The following is a 24,405-nucleotide window of genomic DNA, read 5'->3' as shown; positions in this document are numbered from 1 at the left end:
GAATTAAATTGAAATTATGCCAAGTAGCATTCCACATCAAAAATTCTGTTTTTATCATTTACCTACTCGAGGACGAGCAGGAATTAAGCTTGGGGATGCTTGATACGTCTCCAACGTATCTATAATTTTTTATTCTTCCATGCTATATTATATTCTGCTTTGGACATTATTGGGCTTTATCATACACTTTTATATTATTTTTGGGACTAACCTATTAACCAGAGGCCCAACTCAGAATTGTTGTTTTTTGCCTATTTCAGAGTTTCGCAGAAAAAGAATATCAAACGGAGTCCAAACGGAATGAAACCTTCGGGAACGTGATCCAGAGGACTTGGACCCTACGTCAAGACATCAACGAGGAGGGCACGAGGTAGGGGGGCGCGCCTACCCCCCCAGGGCGCGCCCTCCACCCTCGTGGGCCCCCTGTTGCTCCACCGACGTACTCCTTCCTCCTATATATACCTACGTACCCCAAACTACCAAATACGGAGCCAAAAACCTAATTCCACCGCCGCAACCTTCTGTAGCCGTGAGATCCATCTTGGGGCCTGTTCCGGAGCTCCGCCGGAGGGGGCATCGATCACGGAGGGCTTCTACATCAACACCATAGCCTCTCCGATGATGTGTGAGTAGTTTACCTCGGACCTTCGGGTCCATAGTTATTAGCTAGATGGCTTCTTCTCTCTTTTTGGATCTCAATACAATGTTCTCCCCCTCTCTCGTGGAGATCTATTAAATGTAATCTTCTTTTGCGGTGTGTTTGTTGAGACCGATGAATTGTGGGTTTATGATCAAGTTTATCTATGAACAATATTTGAATCTTCTCTGAATTCTTTTATGTATGATTGGTTATCTTTGCAAGTCTCCGAATTATCAGTTTGGTTTGGCCTACTAGATTGATCTTTCTTGCAATGGGAGAAGTGCTTAGCTTTGGGTTCAATCTTGCGGTGTCCTTTCCCAGTGACAGTAGGAGCAGCAAGGCACGTATTGTATTGTTGCCATCGAGGATAACAAGATGGGGTTTATATCATATTGCATGAGTTTATCCCTCTACATCATGTCATCTTACTTAAGGCGTTACTCTGTACTTCTAAACTTAATACTCTAGATGCATGCTGGATAGCGGTCGATGTGTGGAGTAATAGTAGTAGATGCAGGCAGGAGTCGGTCTACTTGTCTCGGACGTGATGCCTATATACATGATCATACCTAGATATTCTCATAACTATGCTCAATTCTGTCAATTGCTCAACAGTAATTTGTGAAGGAAATATGCCCTAGAGGCAATAATAAAGTTGTTATTTATTTCCTTATATCATGTCAAATGTTTATTATTCATGCTAGAATTGTATTAACCGGAAACATAATACATGTGTGAATACATAGACAAACAGAGTGTCACTTGTATGCCTCTACTTGACTAGCTCGTTGATCAAAGATGGTTAAGTTTCCTAGCCATTGACATGGGTTGTCATTTGATTAACGGGATCACATCATTAGGAGAATGATGTGATTGACTTGACCCATTCCGTTAGCTTAGCACTCGATCGTTTAGTATGTTGCTATTGCTTTCTTCATGACTTATACATGTTCCTATGACTATGAGATTATGCAACTCCCGTTTACCGGAGGAACACTTTGTGTGCTACCAAACGTCACAATGTAACTGGGTGATTATAAAGGTGCTCTACAGGTGTCTCCAAAGGTATTTGTTGGGTTGGCGTATTTCGAGATTAGGATTTGGCACTCCGATTGTCGGAGAGGTATCTCTGGGCCCTCTCGGTAATGCACATCACTTCAGCCTTGCAAGCATTGCAACTAATGAGTTTGTTGCGGGATGATGTATTACGGAACGAGTAAAGAGACTTGCCGGTAACGAGATTGAACTAGGTATTGAGATACCGACGATCGAATCTCGGGCAAGTAACATACCGATGACAAAGGGAACAACGTATGTTGTTATGCGGTCTGACCGATAAAGATCTTCGTAGAATATGTAGGAGCCAATATGGGCATCCAGGTCCCGCTATTGGTTATTGACCAGAGAGGTGTCTCGGTCATGTCTACATAGTTCTCGAACCCATAGGGTCCGCACGCTTAACGTTCGTTGACGATATAGTACTATGAGTTATGTATGTTGGTGACCGAATGTTGTTCGGAGTTTTGGATGAGATCACGGATATGACGAGGAACTCCGGAATGGTCCGGAAGTAAAGATTGATATGTGGATAGTAGTGTTTGATCTCCGGAAAGGCTCCGGAATCCATCGGAAGGGGTTCCGGATGTTTCCCGAAATGTTTGGGCACGACAACACTTTATCTGGGCCAAAGGGGAAAGCCCACGAGGTTTTTGGAAAGCGCAAAAGGAAGTTTTTCGGAGTCCAGGGGCCAGACGCCAGGGTCCCTGGCGTCTGGGTCCAGACGCCGGGAACCCTGGCGTCTGGCCCTGGAGTCCGAGAAGGACTCTTGCCTTTCGGGTGAAACCGACTTTGTGGAGGCTTTTACTCCAAGTTTCGACCCCAAGGCTCAACATATAAATAGAGGGGTAGGGCTAGCACCCAAGACACATCAAGAAACACCAAGCCGTGTGCCGGCAACCCCGTCCCCTCTAGTTTATCCTCCGTCATAGTTTTCGTAGTGCTTAGGCGAAGCCCTACGGAGATTGTTCTTCACCAACACCGTCACCACGCCGTCGTGCTGCCGGAACTCATCTACTACTTCGCCCCTCTTGCTGGATCGAGAAGGCGAGGACGTCATCGAGCTGAACGTGTGCAGAACTCGGAGGTGCCGTGCATTCGGCACTTGGATCGGTCGGATCGTGAAGACGTACGACTACATCAATCGCGTTGATAAAACGCTTCCGCTTACGGTCTACGAGGGTACGTAGACAACACTCTCCCCTCTCATTGCTATGCATCACCATGATCTTGCGTGTGCGTAGGAATTTTTTTGAAATTACTACGTTCCCCAATAGTGGCATCCGAGCCTGGTTTTATGCGTTGATGTTATATGCACGAGTAGAACACATGTGAGTTGTGGGCGATATAAGTCATACTGCTTACCAGCATGTCATACTTTGGTTCGGCGGTATTATTGGATGAAGCGGCCCGGACCGACATTACGCGTACGCTTACGCGAGACTGGTTCTACCGACGTGCTTTGCACACAGGTGGCTGGCGGGTGTCAGTTTCTCCAACTTTAGTTGAACCGAGTGTGGCTACGCCCGGTCCTTGCGAAGGTTAAAACAGCACCAACTTGACAAACTATCGTTGTGGTTTTGATGCGTAGGTAAGAACGGTTCTTGCTAAGCCGTAGCAGGCACGTAAAATTTGCAACAACAAAGTAGAGGACGTCTAACTTGTTTTTGCAGGGCATGTTGTGATGTGATATGGTCAAGACATGATGCTAAATTTTATTGTATGAGATGATCATGTTTTGTAACCGAGTTATCGGCAACTGGCAGGAGCCATATGGTTGTCGCTTTACTGTATGCAATGCAATCGCTCTGTAATTGCTTTACTTTATCACTAAGCGGCAGCGATAGTCGTAGAAGCAATAGTTAGCGAGACGACAATGATACTACGATGGATATCAAGGTGTCGCGCCGGTGACGATGGTGATCATGACGGTGCTTCGGAGATGGAGATCACAAGCACAAGATGATGATGGACATATCATATCACTTATATTGATTGCATGTGATGTTTATCTTTTATGCATCTTATCTTGCTTTGATTGACGGTAGCATTATAAGATGATCCCTCACTAAATTATCAAAGTATAAGTGTTCTCCCTGAGTATGCACCGTTGCGAAAGTTCTTCGTGCTGAGACACCACGTGATGATCGGGTGTGATAGGCTCTACGTTCAAATACAACAGGTGCAAAACAGTTGCACACGCGGAATACTCAGGTTAAGCTTGACGAGCCTAACATATAACAGATATGGCCTCGGAACACGAATACCGAAAGGTCGAGCGTGAATCATATAGTAGATATGATCAACATAGTGATGTTCACCGTTGAAACTACTCCATCTCACGTGATGATCGGACATGGTTTAGTTGATATGGATCACATGATCACTTAGAGGATTAGAGGGATGTCTATCTAAGTGGGAGTTCTTAAGTAATATGATTAATTGAACTTAAATTTATCATGAACTTAGTCCTGATAGTATTTTGCAAATTATGTTGTAGATCAATAGCTCGCGTTGTTGCTTCCCTGTGTTTATTTTTGATATGTTCCTAGAGAAAAATTATGTTGAAAGATGTTAGTAGCAAAGATGCGGATTGGATCCGTGATCTGAGGATTATCCTCATTGCTGCACAGAAGAATTATGTCCTTGATGCACCGCTAGGTGACAAACCTATTGCAGGAGCAGATGCAGACGTTATGAACGTTTGGCTAGCTCAATATGATGACTACTTGATAGTTTAGTGCACCATGCTTAACGGCTTAGAATCGGGACTTCAAAGACGTTTTGAACGTCATGGACCATATGAGATGTTCTAGGAGTTGAAGTTAATATTTCAAGCAAATACCCGAGTTGAGAGATATGAAGTCTCCAACAAGTTCTATAGCTAAAAGATGGAGGAGAATAGCTCAAGCAGTGAGCATGTGCTCATATTGTCTGGGTACTACAATCGCTTGAATCAAGTGGGAGTTAATCTTCCAGATAAAATAGTGATTGACAGAATTCTCTAGTCACCATCACCAAGTTAGTAGAACTTCGTGATGAACTATAGTATGCAAGGGATGACGAAAGTAATTCCCGAGCTCTTCGTGATGCTGAAATCGACGAAGGTAGAAATCAAGAAAAACATCAAGTGTTGATGGTTGACAAGACCACTAGTTTCAAGAAAAGGGCAAAGGGAAGAAGGGGAACTTCAAGAAGAACGGCAAGCAAGTTGCTGCTCAAGTGAATAAGCCCAAGTCTGGTCCTAAGCCTGAGACTAAGTGCTTCTACTGCAAAGGGACTGGTCACTGGAAGCGGAACTACCCCAAGTATTTGGTGGATAAGAAGGATGGCAAAGTGAACAAAGGTATATTGGATATACATGTTATTGATGTGTACTTTACTAGTGTTTATAGCAACCCCTCGGCATTTGATACTGGTTCAGTTGCTAAGAGTAGTAACTCGAAACGGGAGTTGCAGAATAAACAGAGACTAGTAAAAGGCGAGGTGACGATGTGTGTTGGAAGTAGTTCCAAGATTGATATGATCATCATCGCACACTCCCTATACTTTCGGGATTAGTGTTGAAACTAAATAAGTGTTATTTGGTGTTTGCGTTGAGCATGAATATGATTTGATCATGTTTGTTGCAATACGGTTATTCATTTAAATTAGAGAATAATTGTTGTTCTGTTTACATGAATAAAACCTTCTATGGTCATACACCCAATAAAATGGTTTGTTGGATCTCGATCGTAGTGATACACATATTCATAATAATGAAGCCAAAAGATGCAAAGTTAATAATGATAGTGCAACTTATTTGTGGCACTGCCGTTTAGGTCATATTGGTGTAAAGCGCATGAAGAAACTCCATGCTGATGGGATTTTGGAATCACTTGATTATGAATCACTTGATGCTTGCGAACTGTGCCTCATGGGCAAGATGACTAAAACGCCGTTCTCCGGAACTATGGAGAGAGCAATAGATTTGTTGGAAATCATACATACAGATGTATGTGGTCCGATGAATGTTGAGGCTCGTGGCGGATATCGATATTTTCTCACCTTCACAGATGATTTAAGCAGATATGGGTATATCTACTTAATGAAACACAAGTCTGAAACGTTTGAAACGTTCAAAGAATTTCAGAGTGAAGTGGAGAATCACCGTAACAAGAAAATAAAAGTTTCTACGATATGATCGCAGAGGTAAAATATTTGAGTTACGAGTTTGGCCTTCAATTAAAACAATGTGGAATAGTTTCACAAACTCATGCCACTTGGAACACCACAGCATAATGGTGTGTCCGAACGTCATAACCGTACTTTATTGAATATAGTACAATCTATGATGTCTCTTACCGATTTGCCACTATCGTTTTGGGGTTATGCATTAGAGACAGCTGCATTCACGTTAAAACGGCACCATCTAAATCCGTTGAGACGACACCATATGAATTGTGGTTTGGCAAGAAACCAAAGTCATCGTTTCTTAAAGTTTGGGGTTGCGATGCTTATGTGAAAAAGTTTCATCCTGATAAGCTCAAACCCAAATCGGAGAAATGTGTCTTCATAGGATACCCAAAGGAGACAGTTGGGTACACCTTCTATCACAGATCCGAAGGCAAGACATTCGTTGCTAAGAATGGATCCTTTCTAGAGAAGGAGTTTCTCTCGAAAGAAGTGAGTGGGAGGAAAGTAGAACTTGATGAGGTAATTGTACCTGCTCCCTTATTGGAAAGTAGTTCATCACAGAAATCTGTTCCTATGACTCCTACGCCAATTAGTGAGGAAGCTAATGATGATGATCATGTAACTTCAAGATCAAGTTACTACCGAACCTCATAGGTCAACCAGAATGAAATCCGCACCAGAGTGGTATGGTAATCTAGTTCTGGAGGTCATGTTACTTGACCATGACGAACCTAAGAACTATGAGGAAGCGATGATGAGCCCAGATTCCGCAAAATGGCTTGAGGCCATGAAATCTGAGATGGGATCCATGTATGAGAACAAAGTGTGGACTTTGGTTGACTTGCCCGATGATCGGCAAGCCATAGAAAATAAATGGATCTTCAAGAGGAAGACGGACGCTGATAGTAGTGTTACTATCTACAAAGCTAGACTTGTCGAAAAAGGTTTTTGACAAAGTTCAAGGTGTTGACTACGATGAGATTTTCTCACTCGCAGCGATGCTTAAGTCTGTCCGAATCATGTTAGCAATTGCCGCATTTTATGAAATCTGGCAAATGGATAAACAAAACTGCATTCCTTAATGGATTTATTAAAGAAGAGTTGTATATGATGCAACCAGAAGGTTTTGTCAATCCTAAAGGTGCTAACAAAATATGCAAGCTCCAGCGATCCATCTATGGACTGGTGCAAGCATCTCGGAGTTGGAATATACGCTTTGATAAGTTGATCAAAGGATATAGTTTTATACAGACTTGCGGTGAAGCCTGTATTTACAAGAAAGTGAGTGGGAGCACTACAACATTTCTGATAAGTATATGTGAATAACATATTGTTGATCGAAAATAATGTAGAATTATTCTGCAAAGCATAAAGGAGTATTTGAAAGGAGTTTTTCAAAGAAGGACCTCAGTGAAGCTGCTTACATATTGAGCATCAAGATCTATAGAGATAGATCAAGACGGTTGATAAGTTTTTCAATGAGTACATACCTTGACAAGATTTTGAAGTACTTCAAAATGGAACAGTCAAAGAAAGAGTTTCTTGCCTGTATTACAAGGTGTGAAATTGAGTAAGACTCAAAGCCTGACCATGGCAGAAGATAGAAAGAGAATGAAAGTCATTCCCTATGCCTCGGCCATAGGTTATGTAAAGTATGCCATGCTGTGTACCAGATCTATTGTATACCCTACACTGATTTTGGCAAGGGAGTACAATAGTGATCAAGGAGTAGATCACTGGACAGCGGTCAAAATTATCCTTAGTGGAATAAGGATATGTTTCTCGATTATGGAAGTGACAAAAGGTTCGTCATAAAGGGTTACGTCGATGCAAGTTTTGACACTAATCTAGATGACTCTAAGTCTCGATCTAGATACATATTGAAAGTGGGAGCAATTAGCTAGAGTAGCTCCGTGCAGAGCATTGTAGACATAGAAAATTTGCAAAATACTTACGGATCTGAATGTGACAGACCCGTTGACTAAAATTATCTCACAAGCAAAACATGATCACACCTTAGTACTCTTTGGGTGTTAATCACATAGCGGTGTGAACTAGATTATTGACTCTAGTAAACCCTTTGGGTGTTGGTCACATGACGATGTGAACTATGGGTGTTAATCACATGGTGATGTGAACTATTGATGTTAAATCACATGGCGATGTGAACTAGATTATTGACTCTAGTGCAAGTGGGAGACTCAAGGAAATATGCCCTAGAGGCAATAATAAAGTTGTTATTTATTTCCTTATATCATGACAAATGTTTATTATTCATGCTAGAATTGTATTAACTGGAAACATAATACATGTGTGAATACATAGACAAACAGAGTGTCACTAGCATGCCTCGACTTGACTAGCTCGTTGATCAAAGATGGTTAAGTTTCCTAGCCATTGACATGGGTTGTCATTTGATTAACGGGATCACATCATTAGGAGAATGATGTGATTGACTTGACCCATTCCGTTAGCTTAGCACTCGATCGTTTAGTATGTTGCTATTGCTTTCTTCATGACTTATACATGTTCCTATGACTATGAGATTATGCAACTCCCGTTTACCGGAGGAACACTTTGTGTGCTACCAAACGTCACAACATAACTGGGTGATTATAAAGGTGCTCTACAGGTGTCTCCAAAGGTACTTGTTGGGTTGGCGTATTTCGAGATTAGGATTTGTCACTCCGATTGTCGGAGAGGTATCTCTGGGCCCTCTCGGTAATGCACATCACTTCAGCCTTGCAAGCATTGCAACTAATGAGTTTGTTGCGGGATGATGTATTATGGAATGAGTAAAGAGACTTACCGGTAACGAGATTGAACTAGGTATTGAGATACCGACGATCGAATCTCGGGCAAGTAACATACCGATGACAAAGGGAACAACGTATGTTGTTATGCGGTCTGACCGATAAAGATCTTCGTAGAATATGTAGGAGCCAATATGGGCATCCAGGTCCCGCTATTGGTTATTGACCAGAGAGGTGTCTCGGTCATGTCTACATAGTTCTCGAACCCATAGGGTCCGCACGCTTAACGTTCGTTGACGATATAGTACTATGAGTTATGTATGTTGGTGACCGAATGTTGTTCGGAGTTTTGGATGAGATCACGGATATGACGAGGAACTCCGGAATGGTCCGGAAGTAAAGATTGATATGTGGATAGTAGTGTTTGATCTCCGGAAAGGCTCCGGAATCCATCGGAAGGGGTTCCGGATGTTTCCCGAAATGTTTGGGCACGACAACACTTTATCTGGGCCAAAGGGGAAAGCCCACGAGGTTTTTGGAAAGCGCAAAAGGAAGTTTTGCGGAGTCCAGGGGCCAGACGCCAGGGTCCCTGGCGTCTGGGTCCAGACGCCAGGAACCCTGGCGTCTGGCCCTGGAGTCCGAGAAGGACTCTTGCCTTTCGGGTGAAACCGACTTTGTGGAGGCTTTTACTCCAAGTTTCGACCCCAAGGCTCAACATATAAATAGAGGGGTAGGGCTAGCACCCAAGACACATCAAGAAACACCAAGCCGTGTGCCGGCAACCCCGTCCCCTCTAGTTTATCCTCCGTCATAGTTTTCGTAGTGCTTAGGCGAAGCCCTGCGGAGATTGTTCTTCACCAACACCGTCACCACGCCGTCGTGCTGCCGGAACTCATCTACTACTTCGCCCCTCTTGCTCGATCGAGAAGGCGAGGACGTCATCGAGCTGAACGTGTGCAGAACTCGGAGGTGCCGTGCGTTCGGTACTTGGATCGGTCGGATCGTGAAGACGTACGACTACATCAACCGCGTTGATAAAACGCTTCCGCTTACGGTCTACGAGGGTACGTAGACAACACTCTCCCCTCTCATTGCTATGAATCACCATGATCTTGCGTGTGGGTAGGAATTTTTTTGAAATTACTACGTTCCCCAACAATTTGTTCACCCACCGTAATATTTATGCTCATGAGAGAAGCCACTAGTGAAACCTATGGCCCCCGGGTCTATTTTCCATCATATTAATTTCCCGACAACAAGCTATTTCTGACGCCGTTTTTATTTTACTTTCTTTACCTTGCATCTTTATCATAAAAATACCAAAAATATTATCTTATCATATCTATCAGATCTCACTCTCGTAAGTGCCCGTGTAGGGATTGACAATCCCTTATCGCGTTGGTTGCGAGGATTTATTTGTTTGTGTAGGTACGAGGGACTCGTGCGTGTCCTCCTACTGGATTGATACCTTGGTTCTCAAAAACTGAGGGAAATACTTACGCTACTTTGCTGCATCACCCTTTCCTCTTCAAGGGAAAACCAACGCAATGCTCAAGAGGTAGCACGGGGCACGGCAAAACATCTCCCCCGACCTCTAGATTCACGGGTTAGGAGGACGACCCGAGCTCAGCCCCTATCCGCAGCGAGATTTGGCGGGAGGGACATTTTCGCGCGGCCGCTCCCGTTCCCCCCACCCTTCGCCACCATTGCCCCGCCACCGCACGCTCCGGTGCATCTTCCCCGGCCGTCCTTCGCCGCCATGGATGACTCCCTGCTCTCCCCCGTCACTGTCGAGGTCGCGCACGCTCCTTTCCCTCGGGCGGATCTTGTCGCCGGCCATGTTGGCCCCGCCGTCGCCCAAGGAAGCGCCGCGCCTGCCTGCAAGCGGCAGGGCAACGTGGTCGTGCAGGACGGGAATCCGGCAGCCCCCGCCACGAGGGCCCACGCTTCGGGCGCCAACGCTGCTGCGATCTCGGCCGGCGGCGGAGAAGGTCGCCAAGGTCACCGGCGGCAAGAGGAAGAGGATTCCGGCCACAAAGAAGCCGCCTCCTTCATCCGCTCACTCCATCCCGGAAAGAGGTGCCCCGGCGATGCCGTTCAACGGTGCTGCTCCCCCCGCAAGCGAGGTGTTCGACGAAATGGCCGGAAGGTATGCGTCTTCGGTCATGGCAATTTTCTTTGCTTTTCGCCATTTTGTGATAGCTCGTGACTTGTTGTCGTTTACTATAGCGGTGGTTCGAACAATGCAACTGTTGAGTTCGTGAACTTGTTGGACACCAACGCCGTTGACATTGATCAAGCCCCGTTCGCCGCATTCGACTACAATGAAACGGAGGGCGGCGTGGACGATCATGGTTGTGAGGAAGAATTAGAGGAGATCGAAGCGAAAGCGTATGAGCAATCGCAAATAAAAACTGGGAAAAGCCAGAGATCGAAGAACTACACGATCTTGGAAGATCAAGTTCTCATCAATGCATGGAGTGCGGTGTCTCCTGATGCATGCACGGGTACTTCTCAAACCGCCAAGAGGTATTGGCAAAGGATCGAAGATCAATACTTCCGCATGATGGTAAAGTACCCCAATAGGACTCCACGCACATTTCGGTCGCTTCAAGGTCGTTGGGAGGTGATCAAACCTATGTGCAGCCGTTGAGCAGCTTGCTTGGAGCAAGTACGCAATGCACCTCCAAGTGGAACCATGGAATCCGATTATGTGAGTTTGTTTTGCCTTTGTTCAAGTTGTGCATCATCATATTGCATCATATGAAATGATTGCATCATTCACTTTGTTCACATTGTGTAGGAAAAAATTGCCCAACATAGATACAGAGACATGGAAGCTTCGGAAGGCAAATTCTTCAAACTAGAGCATTGTTGGGACTTGCTCCAAAAGTGCGAGAAATGGAAGTTGATCGACAAAGAATCCCCACGGAAGAGAGGCTCACTTACCAACATGGATGAAGATGAGGATGATGATGGCCCAAGAAATTTGAACAAGCCCGATGGCGACAAGAAGACTAAGGAGAAGATGAAGAGAGAGCAAGAAGCATCGAGCTTGAGGGAAAAGATTGATGCCATGGTGCAATCAAATGAGTTGATGTTGTTGAAGTCGTTGGAGATCAAGAAAGAGTTAGCCGAGAAGAAGGCAAAGGAGAAGTAAGAAAAGTGGCTGTTGCTCAAGGAAGAGGGGCTGCGCAAAGCGGCCATTGAGGAGAGAAGAGCACGTGCCGCTGAAAACAAAGCCATATCCAAGTTGCTCGCCGAAGAGAATAAGATCATGTCAATGAACCGCAATGATATGGACGACCTCACCAAAACATGGCATGATATGGCAAGGAGAGAAATCTTGAAGAGGAGAATGGTTGCATCGGCCGGTGCGTGTTACAGTTCCGGAGATGTTTTCTCTGCTCCATATGGTGGCAATGTCGATGATTTCGGTGCGGGAGTTGAAACAAGCGCCGGAGGTGGATTCGGTGGTGGCGATGAACTTCAAGATGGACTTGATGGCGCGGAGTGAAGATCGACCAAGATGATGCCGGACCCTCTTTTGCAAGACCATCTTTTGCGTTTGTCCTACTAAACTGAGACTTTTATTTACGCGTAAACTGTATTATGTTGTTTGAATTTGAACTTATTTGTGGGCACCTATGTCAAATTTGAGAATTGAGCGTTTTCTGTTTGCGGGTCGACGCAGCGGTGCCCGAGCAGACCCCGCAAAAGCCAACCCGTAAAAATGTATATTCCACGAATATGCTTTTATACGGTTCCGTTTGGGGGGTCTGCATCTGCGGTCGTCTAAGCCAGCCCGCAAAGGCCTTTTTTCACGAACTGCAAACGCGTTTTGCGGGCCGGCCGGATGCGGGGTTCGCTAGAGTTGCTATAAGAACAGGCCATAACTTTTGTACTAAACCAGCGTGAATTGTTTTTGAGGCGTACCAGCGTAAATTAATATGGATCGGAGAGAGTACTAAAGTCCAAAAAAAAACTCATATAAACTCCATGTCTTCACGCTAAAAATTCGGAATTACTGTGCATACGATACTCCAATCGATGGCTGCAGCCTGCAGAACAGATGTGATGATAGCTGTAAATTTTGTGTCGGACAAGAATCGTACTGAAATGATCGTGTGTACAGTAGCACTGCTTAAAATTGAAGACAATGGATTTCTACAAAAGGAGTAAAATTCGACCAGCGGCAACATTTTTTTACTGAAAAAACAAGAGAGTTATTTAGTAATGATCGCACACGATTTACTTTTTCAGGTACTACGGTAATGTTTTTCCTTCTTACACAGGACATAGCCAAAAAATGTAACTGCTCCAGTAGTACAGGTGGTTCCAGCTATCATGAACACAAGGGTAAAAATACAACAGCTCAGGTACATTATGACTTTGCTTCAGAACCGGAGGCATCCGGGCTGAGGGTGACGCACGGGAACCAGTATCTACGCTTGCCATCACTGTGGCCGTCATCGATCATAGCAAGTCCCTCCTGATCACACAACAGAGTTTCATGGGTTAGAAATCGCCGATTTTATACACGCGGCAAAGAATTTTTACTGGCTAATTCTAATCTGGGCATGAAAAGTGTCCATGGGAGTGCACATGGCTCATCGCAGTGTTCCCCGTTCAGAGTAAATATATCAGAGTTCCAACATAACTTGCATTCTAGAAAACAAAGCTGATTTTCTTTCCTTTTGGCGCAGGAATGAACCATGTAGATTGCTATCATAAAGAGAAAATCCAGAGGCGGTGTTTACCTTTAGCAAAGTTTCAAGGGCATCGATTGCACGGCCAGCTGACCATGAGAACTCCTTTTCTACTTGTTCTACGGTGACATAGCCTTTAGCCTGCATATGAATGATGTTACAACTAGATTAATGTGGTATTATGGTATAGGTTACACCAGTTTATGCATGTTCTCAGTTTGATAGGTTCTATCAACCTATGCCTTGCTTGTCTAGTAGTCCCTCCATATCAAAATATAAGACGCCTTTTGACACTAAGATAGTGTCAAAAAACGTCTTATATTTTGATATAGAGGGAGTACCTAACTGGCAAAAGAGTTATCCAATGTACTGTATGGGGATTTTGATTTTCAACATATGCCAATTGATATGCTTGTATTGTAACATTGTGTTAAAAAACACAAACCTGGGCTAGTTCAAGTATCCCATTATGATCTTTATTTAACTCAGTAGGAACCGATCGCACAAGCTTTTTCTTCCCAACAGAAATTACTTCAAAACCACTACCAAGGACCTGCAAGTTCACAAATGAAGGATTACAAGAGCCAGAAAGCTATAAAAGTACATCAAATAACACTGTACTGAGCAAGGATTATCCATTAATTATAATGCAAACTCTAAAATGATGTGAAACATCAATTTCCCAAACATATTATTCGACAATATAAACTTATAAGACTGACCTTCAGCTTACTTATAGCACGTAAACAGTCATCTGACGATAATGAACCAAGATCAGTTTTTCTTTTCTGGCAGAGAAGTTTGCGGAGTTCTAGCAAGTCAATAAGACCACCATTATGCGATCTTGTTGCTATGCATATGTCAACGATCTGAACACCTGCCATGGTAGAGATGGATGTTAAGCTGAGCATAAAAAGGTATAAGAGAAACTTACAAGATCCAAAGAATATCAAAGGAAGCTTAAGTATACCAACCCAATTCATAGTAGAAGTCACCGATTCCTAGGAGCTCTGCCCAAACTCCTTTATTGGATGCCAATGGATCTACTCCAACTTTTGCACACATTTCATGAAACTGCTGTCTAAATACCGAATTTTTACGGATGTCACTCTGCACTAGCACAATCGTATACATAGCATTAGCAGAGGTAACAGAAATATGCTTTGCCATTAGAAATTTATTCTCATCTCTTGTAGCACATGCGGATAAAAGTGTAATACCACCACACTGGATGACTGGAATCATGCCACGAGAAGAGTGGAATCTAGAACTATCAGCTATCACAAAAAATAGCAATCAATTACACCTAACTGATACTAGATGGTATGAAATAAAGTTCTACTTGGTGTTCTCTGGATCCAGACAGACGTTTTAGCATAATATTAGGTTTCACTTGGTTTGATAAGGAGGTGATTAACTGATCACTGATCAATTGGCCAAACCCCAGGGTAATACATGTCACTAAAATAGTAGAAATCAACGAATGAAGTTGCTGGCATTGCTTTTTCCCCCCATAAACCATAAATGTAACATAATAGCTTTCTATATGTACAGTACAATCTGCTGGATGCAAATTTGATAAGGTGTGCCATGATGGAAATTATCAAAATGGCTGATTTTCCCCCCTCTTGACATCTTTCCCAATAGTATAGCAATATTAGTCAGACCGGAGTATATATGAGTAATCCCGCACACCACACAAAAAATCGCAACAGCACATTATGTTTGCTCCCCTTTCCAAGTTTAATTGACAACTTTAATTCATATAGAAGCAGTAAGTAGACTGTTATCAGTTTTGCCAAAAATAGTCATTCCATTTGTGATTGTTAGAATCCAGAAGATAGCAGATACAAACAAGTGCGGAAGATAGTAGATCAGAAAAATAGTTAGTAGCATGTCAATTCAGTGGAACTACCGTGAGCAATTCGTCCCCTCCACTTCAGTTCCCTTCAACTACCGCAAGCAATGAATTACCTTATGCTTGCGAGCGAATTCTTCGAGCTGCGACCTGAAGGTCGCGAGCTGCTCCTGCATGACATCCGTCCTGACCTTCGCCACATTCTCCCCGACCTGACGGAATTTGTCCTGGAAGTTCCCAAGCACAGTCGCATCTCAGGATCCAAAGGATGGAAACCCACGCGCCATAAAGGCTAACCAGTAGAAGAATTTGCACGTACGCGAGTCGCCGCCGCGTTCTGCAAGCCGGCGATCCCCGGCCGCCTCCTCATGCTCCTCCTCCTCCTGCCGCGCGGCTCGCGCCCTACCGCCCGGTGTCCCGGAGGCGGCGCGCCTATGGGAGGTGGGAGATCGGATGGTGCTAGGTCCTGAGCGCGGGGTGGGGTCGGAGGGGCAGCCGGGCAGGGGCGTGCAGTGAAGCCTACGAGGGCGACGGAAGGGTAGGTGGCGTGGCGGTGGAGGGGCGAGCTGCGATGAGCGGTGGCGGAGACTGGAAGCCTGCCGACGGCGAGGCGTCAACGAAGGATGGGCTGGGTTAAGTTTTTTTAGAACAAATATGGGCTGGGTTAAGTGTGGCTCGGGCTTCCGCGATGGTCTCCGCGCACCACGAACCGTTATGAGCCCAGCCCAACTGATTGGATGCTTTCTGTTTTTCTTTTCCTATATTTTTCTTTTCACACTTACATATTTTTGCTGCTTCTTTATTTTTTCTGTTCTTTCTATTTATTTTGTCTCTTTTGTTTTTCCTATTTTGGTGTTTCATATTTTTATCTCTTTGTTTTCGTCTCCTCATTGATTTCAATTTATTCTTGGATTCGTGAATACTTTTTAGATAAGCATAAACATTTGTATTAACTATAGTGGTACTTTTTCATAAATAAGAAAATATTTGACTTGATAGACATGAACATTTGTTTTGGAATAATGCTCAAAGTTGAAAATTCACTGGAACAGAAGTTGAAACGATTTGAACGAATCCAGCTGAAAAAAATCAACAAGATCCTTTGCGATGCTCTGTGGAAAACATAAGTTTGTATAAAAAAAGTCAAAAACACAGAGCATATGCACGTGGCCACACTTGCGTATATTTATTTAATAATACTCAGCATGCAGAGGTCCACCTGTACACTTTAGAATACAGACTCAGGTGAGATGTTTAGTTTCTCTTGCCCCCCCCCCCCCCCCCTCACCCCTCCCAAAGAAACTCACAACTGACGTCCAGTAAAAGTTAGTAGAATGCAACTCAAGGGTCTCCGTGGAGGAACTGCCCTTTGTGACAACTCTCCCTAGTTGGTTTATTCCTTGCTCACCTCTCTAGGGCTCCCCGTTGGTCTCTCTCTCCCCATGTCGTGGGCGGCCATGGTGGTCGGCGATGAGGTGGGGGGGGGGGGGGGAATCTAATTTTTGTTTCTTCGGATAAGTTTCCCATCTGCTCGCTAATGAATCAGCGATTTGGATCCGATTTCTCCCCTAACCCTTCCTCTATTTTCTTCTCGAGGCGCTGCAAGCTCATGTGTGTTCTGTTGCAAACACATGCGTGACATATTTGTGATGCCCATTGGTGTGCTTCAAATGTTGTGTCGTGCTGCAAATGTTGTGTCGTGCTGCAAATGTTTTTCATGGTGTTGTGGGCTAGGGAGCGCTTTGCTGCAATGCTGAATCACCTATTACTTGAACTCTTTGTTGGCGGCAGGTGGCCGTAACTCACGACAGTGTGATGTTGGATAAGTTGGTATTTTTGTTGAATAAATTTTGGGGGTCCGTTGCAAAGAAGTGTTGAGTGACTAAGAATGTAGCGTTTTTTAGTCGAGTACTGCATTTCGTTGTTGAAAAATGTTTGGTAGTTTTCGTTGTGTTAATTGTAACAAAATGTTGATTTAAATTTTAGCCTTTCGTGCGTTTGTTGTAGAACTTTTTTATTGCACACATGACACATGTAAAAAGCTTGTCTTAGATTTCTTCCCGAGCTGCTCCCATGATCCCATTAGATTACCAACATGTAGGAGCGAGCGTGCGGGGCAATGCTACACGTACGAAAGCTTACGTGGGGGTTTTACGTAAAAACTAACGTGGAGATGATTAGTTGGGCCAGGATTAGCGACTAGGGCCCACCCCGGTGAAATTCAGGGGGGCGAGAGGATTTTGTTTGGAAGGTTACACAGGCCTTTGTACTCTATTAGTAGATGTTGCATTATCGAAGCGGGACAATGCTACACGTACGAAGCTTACGTGAGGGTTTTACGTAAAAACTGACTTGGAGGTGATTAAGGTGGCCTTCGTTTGAGCTCTAGCTACTGATTCCCGGATTCTGGACCTTCCAAAATCAGAAACTCAAACAAACACGCCAGATTTCCTTTAGCTGGCTAGAATCGATTTTAAAAACTGAATTGCCGGGGAAGAGAATCTGGAAGCCGCGATTTGGATGATTCTGTCGATTCTGCAGCTTCCCACAAAAGAAAACGGTTCGGTTTGAACCCTTGCCCCTATTGCCAGTCGAACTTACAACAAAACTGCCACCACACCCTCATCAAGGAACAGAGCATGTGCTTTCAATGGACGTCAGTCTCCCATAGGGCTTCATCGGCCGTCTCCTCCCGTGGTGCCCATGGGACATGGGCTCCCGTCGGAGGACCATGGGGCTATTTGGTTGCCACCCTGACGTGCCCTTGCCTGGCCGGACTCCTACCTAACAGCTTCCTGAGACATTTTTGCTTGACGGCCTGAAGTTTCCACCACCAGCCTAGCCTGAGAACCCCTCATCATACTTAGCCTATCTTGTAGTACGTGCAGTGCAGTTAGCCTGTCTCAGGCCTTCGAATTCTTGCGCCTGGGCGCTGCCTGAGCTCCTAATCACATCTGAAAACAGGGCACCCACGTGAGCCCATTCTTAAATAGTAGCACATCTTGTATGTAAGCACTTTGACAAGCCAGGCACCAACCAAACAGCTTCTTCGCAATCCTACCTGGCTAGGCAAATATCAAAAGATTCTCCGGCTACTGTCAGGCACACAATTTTCTCAGGCACGACCTCCAGGGTGGCAACCAAACAGCCCCCATATCGGGGTAAAAGCGGACCGGCCTGGTGAAGGACGACCAGGTGGAGGACAGGCCGGTCGCGACCGACCTGAACTGGCAGCGGGGGCGCGTGGGATGGAAACGGTTCGACCGGATCGAGCCGGGAGAGGCAGGGCCGGCGCTGGGGTATGGCCGATGGGGCGACGGCCCAGGGCCCAGGCGAAGGGGGGGCCCATAGACCAGTAAAAATAGGTAAAAATACAAAAGAATAAAAGAAACGAAATAAGATGGGCTAGGCCCATCAGATAGCAGCTATCGCGATCGTTTGGCGAACGCGAATCATCGGGTGCCGTGACTCACGCCAGTTAACAGGCACACGACTGTTTTCTTCGTCGATCGTGATGAACCGTCGCCCGTGACGCCCGTCGGCCTCCTCGCTTGGCGCCTTGCCGCGTCGCCCTCGCCTCGGCCGCCGCTGCTCGCTGGAGCTGCGCGCCGGCGCCACACGGCAGTCTGGCAGCCCGGCCATCCGGCATCCAGCGAGGCGGGACTGCGGCAATACCTACAGCTACAAGTATACATCCGACTGCAAGTCTTGACAAAGTCTCCAACGCGGCCGTCCCCAATCCCTCAAAGTCTGCAAGTCATTATGTCTAAACGTTTCCATCCATCCTCCTCACTTTCTGTCCATCCCCCAAACCCCAATTTGACAATTTCAATAGTTTATTTATTCTTTATTTAGTATGTACATATTCAACTATACATCCATGATCCATCCTCCAATTAAAATTTCCTGATCCAATCTATCATTTTTTTTGCCATTCTATGTACATGTCTAGGGTTCCAATCATCCGCTGTATAAATTCCTAATTCTTTGTATCCTCTTTTGATCTATTCTTCATGATTTTTGGACACTAGCCTGCCATGTTACCTAAGAAGAAGCAATTGTCGGGTGCTGAAAAAAGGAGGAAAAAGAAAGAAAGTGATCTGAAAATTCTACCACTGAAAGGTTCTTATTGTCGTTGGAGTCAGTCTAATTTGGTTCTTATTTGAGGTAATCATGTCATGTTAGTTTCATTTTGCGATCTTTAGTATTATTGTTGTTGATGGTGTTAGTTCGAATTTGGTTATTGTTGTTCTTGACGGAGTCATTTGAATTATTGTAGTCAAATTTTAAACTAAAAATGTATGATTGAAAGTTACTTTATATGTGTGTGTGTGTGTGTGTGTGTGTGTGTGTGTGTGTGTGTGTGGTCTTAGGACATAGGGGCCTATATCGTTGAGTTCGCCTAGGGCCTTCCAAAACACAGGGCCGGCCCTGGGGAGAGGAGGGAATGGTCCAATGGCATGGCGAATCAGGCGGCACGTGGACTCGGAGAGCGGCGGCCGGGAGAGGAGGGAATGGTCCAGTGGCATGGCGAAGCGGGCGAGCATATGCGTTCTACGCCTGTCTACAGGCACGACTGAAGAATAACAGTCTATGCATTGTAGCGGTTGACTGCGCTGAAGCCGTGCACGTGTGCACGAACACGTACATGTGTTGAACTAGTAAATTAGATGAGGCAGACGAGCATACGCGTTCCATGCCTTGATTGCTCCTTTTCCTTGACTGTACTAGTGAATTAGATTGGATCGAGATCGACCTTGGGCAGAGTTCAAGTTTGCTCTCCCCAAGGCATCTTTAGCGGTAGTTGCAGTAGCCACCAAGGTGACAGTAGGGAATGGCAAGGAACCTCTCTTTTGGGAAGACCATTGGCTACATGGGCTGCGGATACAGGAGTTTGCACCCGGAATCTACGAGAGAGTCCCAAAGCGAGTAAAGACCACACGGATAGTTCATGAGGCCATCTCGCTTGGTTTTGGACTCGTGACATCAGCCCCGACATGGCATAATGAAGCTCTGATGGAATATCTCGAGGTCTGGCAGAGATTGCAAGGGGTCCAGCTCCAGGACCAGGTCTCCAACTCCATATCTTGGGCTTGGGAACTGGTCAGTTCTCGGTCCGTTCCGCTTATGCCGTACAGTTCGTTGGTAGGGAGGTGGCGCCAACGACAGACTTTTGCTGGCGATCTAGGGCACCTCTGAAGTGCCGCTTCTTCACCTGGCTGGCCATGAGAAACAGATGCTGGACTTCAGATCGGCTCGCCAGACGCGGTCTCCCGCACCAGGATGCATGCCCGTTTGGTGATCAGGAGGAGGAAACCATCGACCATATTCTTCTAACGTGTGTGTTCGCTAGAACAGTGTGGAGAACTCTGTGCTCAGCCCTAGGGAAACCGCAGTGGCCCCCAACAGCACAAGACACCCTAAAGGAGTGGTGTGTAGCAAGAACGTCAGGTGCGCATAAGCCAAAGGAGTTGAGGGCGCTTCTTACCCTCGGGCTTTGGGAGCTTTGGAAGCACAGGAACGCAATTGTCTTCGACTGCGCTTCTCCATCGTTGGAGGTGGTAGTTAGGCGTGTCGTCACGGAGGGTAGAGCTTGGCAGCAGGCGAGCTGTTGAAGGGCGAAGTAGATAGCACGTCTGAGCTTCTAGTGGGGCGGGCGGGCAGTGAGTAGTCTGGTATTCTGTGCTTCGTAGGTGGAGCGGTGGGTTGTATGCGTTGTGCTGTGTGTTGATGTTGATGTAGCGTTTAACTCTATGTAACATCAACGGTGGTTGGGATTCCCCCCCTTCTTCTATACAAGATGATACGCACAATCGTGCGTATTCGAGAAAAATCGGCTAATTTGCACTTAAGTAGTATATGTACTTGTCATTTCAGTCTAAACTCAAAAGTACCCAGCATTCAGGGACATTAATGACATTTCATAGCCCTTGCAGTTCCAATAGAAGGGTAAACAAACAACTAGCTTGTGATTCTCAGGAATCCACAACTACAACTGATTTTCAGGAATCCACAGCCATAGCGATTCTCAAAATCTGTAGCCCAAACAAAGGGGGCCTAATTGGGCCAGGATTAGCGACTAGGACCCATCCCCGGTGAAATTCAGGGGCCAAGAGGATTTTGTTTGGAAGGTTACGTAGGCCTTCGTACTATATTCCTAGATGTAGCTCAGAGCGGGACAATGCTACACGTACGAAAGCTTGCTGAAGGTTTTACGTAAAAACTGGCGTGTAGGTGGGGCCAGGATTAGCGACTAGGGCCCACCCCCGGTGAAATTCAAGGGGCAAAGAGGACTTTGTTTGGAAGGTTACGTAGGCCTTCGTACTCTATTCTTAGATGTAGCATTATCGGAGCGTGACAATGCTACACGTACGAAAGCTTACATGAGGGTTTATGTAAAAGCTGAAGTGGATGTGATTCATTGGGCAAGGATTAGCGACTAGGGCCCACCCTCCGGTGAAATTCAAGGGGCCGAGAGGATTTTGTTTGGAAGGTTACGTAGGCCTTGGTACTATATTCGTAGATGTATCATTATCAGAGCGGGACAATGCTACACGCACGAAAGCTTACGTGAAGGTTTTATGTAAAAACTGGCGTGAATGTAATTCATTGGGCCAGGATTAGCGACTAGGGCCCACCCCAGTGAAATTCAAGGGGCCGAGAGGATTTTGTTTGGAAGGTTACGTAGGCATTCGTACTATATACATAGATGTATCATTATCAGAGCGGGACAATGCTACACGCACGAAAACTTAAGTGAAGGTTTTATGTAAAAACTGACGTGAATCGGTGAATGTGATTCATTGGGCCAAGATTAGCGACTAGGGCCCACCCCCGCTGAAATTCAAGGGGCCGAGAGGATTTTGTTTGGAAGGTTACGTGGGCCTTCGTACTCTATTCGCATATGTAGCATTGTTGGAGCGGGACAATGCTACACGCACGAAAGCTTACGTGAAGGTTTTATGTAAAAACTGGCGTGAATGTGATTCATTGGGCCAGGATTAGCGACTAGGGTCCACCCCCGGTGAAATTCAAGGGGCTGAGAGGATTTTGTTTGGAAGGTTACGTAGGCCTTCGTACTATATTCGTAGATGTATCATTATCAGAGTGGGACAATGCTACACGCACGAAAGCTTACGTGAAGGTTTTATGTAAAAACTGACGTGAATGTGATTCATTGGGCCAGGATTAGTGACTAGGGCCCACCCCCACTGAAATTCAAGGGGCCGAGAAGATTTTGTTTGAAAGGTTACGTGGGCCTTCGTACTCTATTCGCATATGTAGCATTCTCGGAGCGGGACAATGCTGCACGCACGAAAGCTTACGTGAAGGTTTTATGTAAAAACTGGCGTGAATGTGATTCATTGGGCCAGGATTAGCGACTAAGGTCCATCCCCGGTGAAATTCAAGGGGCCAAGAGGATTTTGTTTGGAAGGTTACGTGGGCCTTCCTACTCTATTCGCATATGTAGCATTGTCGGAGCAGGACAATGCTACACGTACAAAAGCTTACGTCAGGGTTTTACATAAAAACTAACGTGAAGGTGACTAATCGGGCTAGGATTAGCGACTAAGGCCTACCCGGTGAAATTCAGGGGAGTGAGAGGATTTTGTTTAAAAGGTTAAGCATGCCTTCGTACTCTATTCGTAGATGTATCACGTAAGAACGTGAGGGTTATACGTATGAAAGCTTACGTCAGGGGGCGCGTGCTTCGTAGCGAGAGGCACGAGAGAGGAGTAAATTGCATAAAACCACCACTTTGAGGGCTAGGTTTGCGAAAAACACTAGGATACAGTTTCTCTGCAGAAAGCACCATGTCTTGCGTAATTCTTTTGCTAAAACCACTGATCGGCGGATCGGGCCACGTTAAGTGAGTTTATGACATATGGGGCCCATTTTTCGCCTACGTGGCATAACAGTTTAGGTTTCATGCGAAAAAGCCCCCCCCAAATTTCTCTCCTTGCCAAACAAATTTGTCGCAGGCCCATCCCGACCCCGGCCACCACCCGTTCCAACCTCGGCAGCCCCCATCCCGACCCGACCGCTGTCGCCCCTCCCGACCACGGCCACCACCCGTTCCAACCTTGGCAGCCCCCATCCCGACCCCAGACGAGGCAGAGGCCGCCGTCGCCGTTGCTGCACCGAGGTAGAGGACGAGGCAGAGGACGCCTCCCGTGGCCCTCCCCTTGCCGCCTGCTGGCCGAGGAGCTGTTCGACCTCGACGCCGGCGAGGTTCATCTGCCGCCCCAAGCCTCCATGGGCGCGGCCCCAGAACAGGACGATGGATCGGGTCGTCGCTCTCCTCGATCCAGAACAGGACGAGGCAGAGGAGGCCACAGGCGGCGGTCGATGTAGAGGAGGCAGCAGGGACGGGGCTCTACCAACGGGATCCGGCCGGGAACGAGCAAGGGCGGCGGAGGCCGGCCGGATCTGGTGGCGTCGGGGTCCTGGTGGTCATCGGCGTTGGCTCGCCGAAGCTCCGGTGGTGAGGCGCTCGGGGCCCAGTGCGAGGAAGCAGGGAGGCGAGATGGAGGGCCGGCGTCGGGGTTGATGCGCCTTGGGAGGGGATGTCGGTGAGGCACGGTCGTCGTCGCTCGCCGGCGAGCGCGAGAAGGCGCAGGAGGGCCGGAGGGCCGGCGTCGGGGTTGATGCGTCTGGGGAGGGGATTGCGTTTATGTTTTTTTATTTAGGGGTGTCTGTGTAAAATCTAAGGACTCGTTTGTAAATTTAGATTAACACTGATCTGGCACGAAATGTTATGCCACGTAGGCAAAAAATGGGCCCCAACTATCATAAACTCACTTAACGCGGCCCGATCCGCCGATTAGTGGTTTTTGCAAAAGAATTACGCTAGACATGGTGCTTTTCACAGAGAAACTGTATCCTAGTGTTTTTCGTAAACCTAGCCCTTAAAGCGATGGTTTTATGCAATTTACTCCACGAGAGAGCGAGTGGCGTGGGAGAGGTTGGTTGGATCGTGTGGTCGGACGACGCAGCAGCGTCCGCCATAGAAATACGCACATGGCAACTCTAGTGGCATAGTACTGGTACTAATTTGGAATACATACTACGGTCCACCGGATATCTGGAGTAGGGCCAGGGCAGCCACGTGAAACAGGATAACATGCGAGCGATGACGAGCACGAGCCCCACCTCCACCTCATCATCTCCGCTGCCACCCGTTGGCCAGTTCGTCTGCTTTATAGCGCCCCC

General features: G+C 46.2%; 1 protein-coding gene across 1 annotated transcript; it reads right to left on the bottom strand.

Annotated features, from left to right (window-relative positions):
• Positions 1-12,809: 12,809 nt before the first annotated feature.
• Positions 12,810-15,827, bottom strand: LOC109766209 (vacuolar protein sorting-associated protein 22 homolog 1). Its single transcript, XM_020324982.4, has 7 exons — positions 15,512-15,827; positions 15,309-15,419; positions 14,309-14,444; positions 14,057-14,211; positions 13,780-13,887; positions 13,386-13,475; positions 12,810-13,117 (listed from the first exon to the last, which is right to left on the bottom strand). The coding sequence occupies exons 1-7, from the start codon at positions 15,560-15,562 to the stop codon at positions 13,010-13,012; spliced, it is 759 nt and encodes a 252-aa protein (XP_020180571.1). The 5' UTR covers positions 15,563-15,827; the 3' UTR covers positions 12,810-13,009.
• Between the last annotated feature and the right edge of the window lie 8,578 nt (positions 15,828-24,405).

This window comes from Aegilops tauschii, chromosome 5 (assembly GCF_002575655.3).
Source record: "Aegilops tauschii subsp. strangulata cultivar AL8/78 chromosome 5, Aet v6.0, whole genome shotgun sequence".
In the NCBI taxonomy this organism is placed as follows: domain Eukaryota; kingdom Viridiplantae; phylum Streptophyta; class Magnoliopsida; order Poales; family Poaceae; genus Aegilops; species Aegilops tauschii.
The sequence above is the reverse complement of the archived record's forward strand: the minus strand, read 5'-3'. Positions and strand labels throughout refer to the sequence as shown.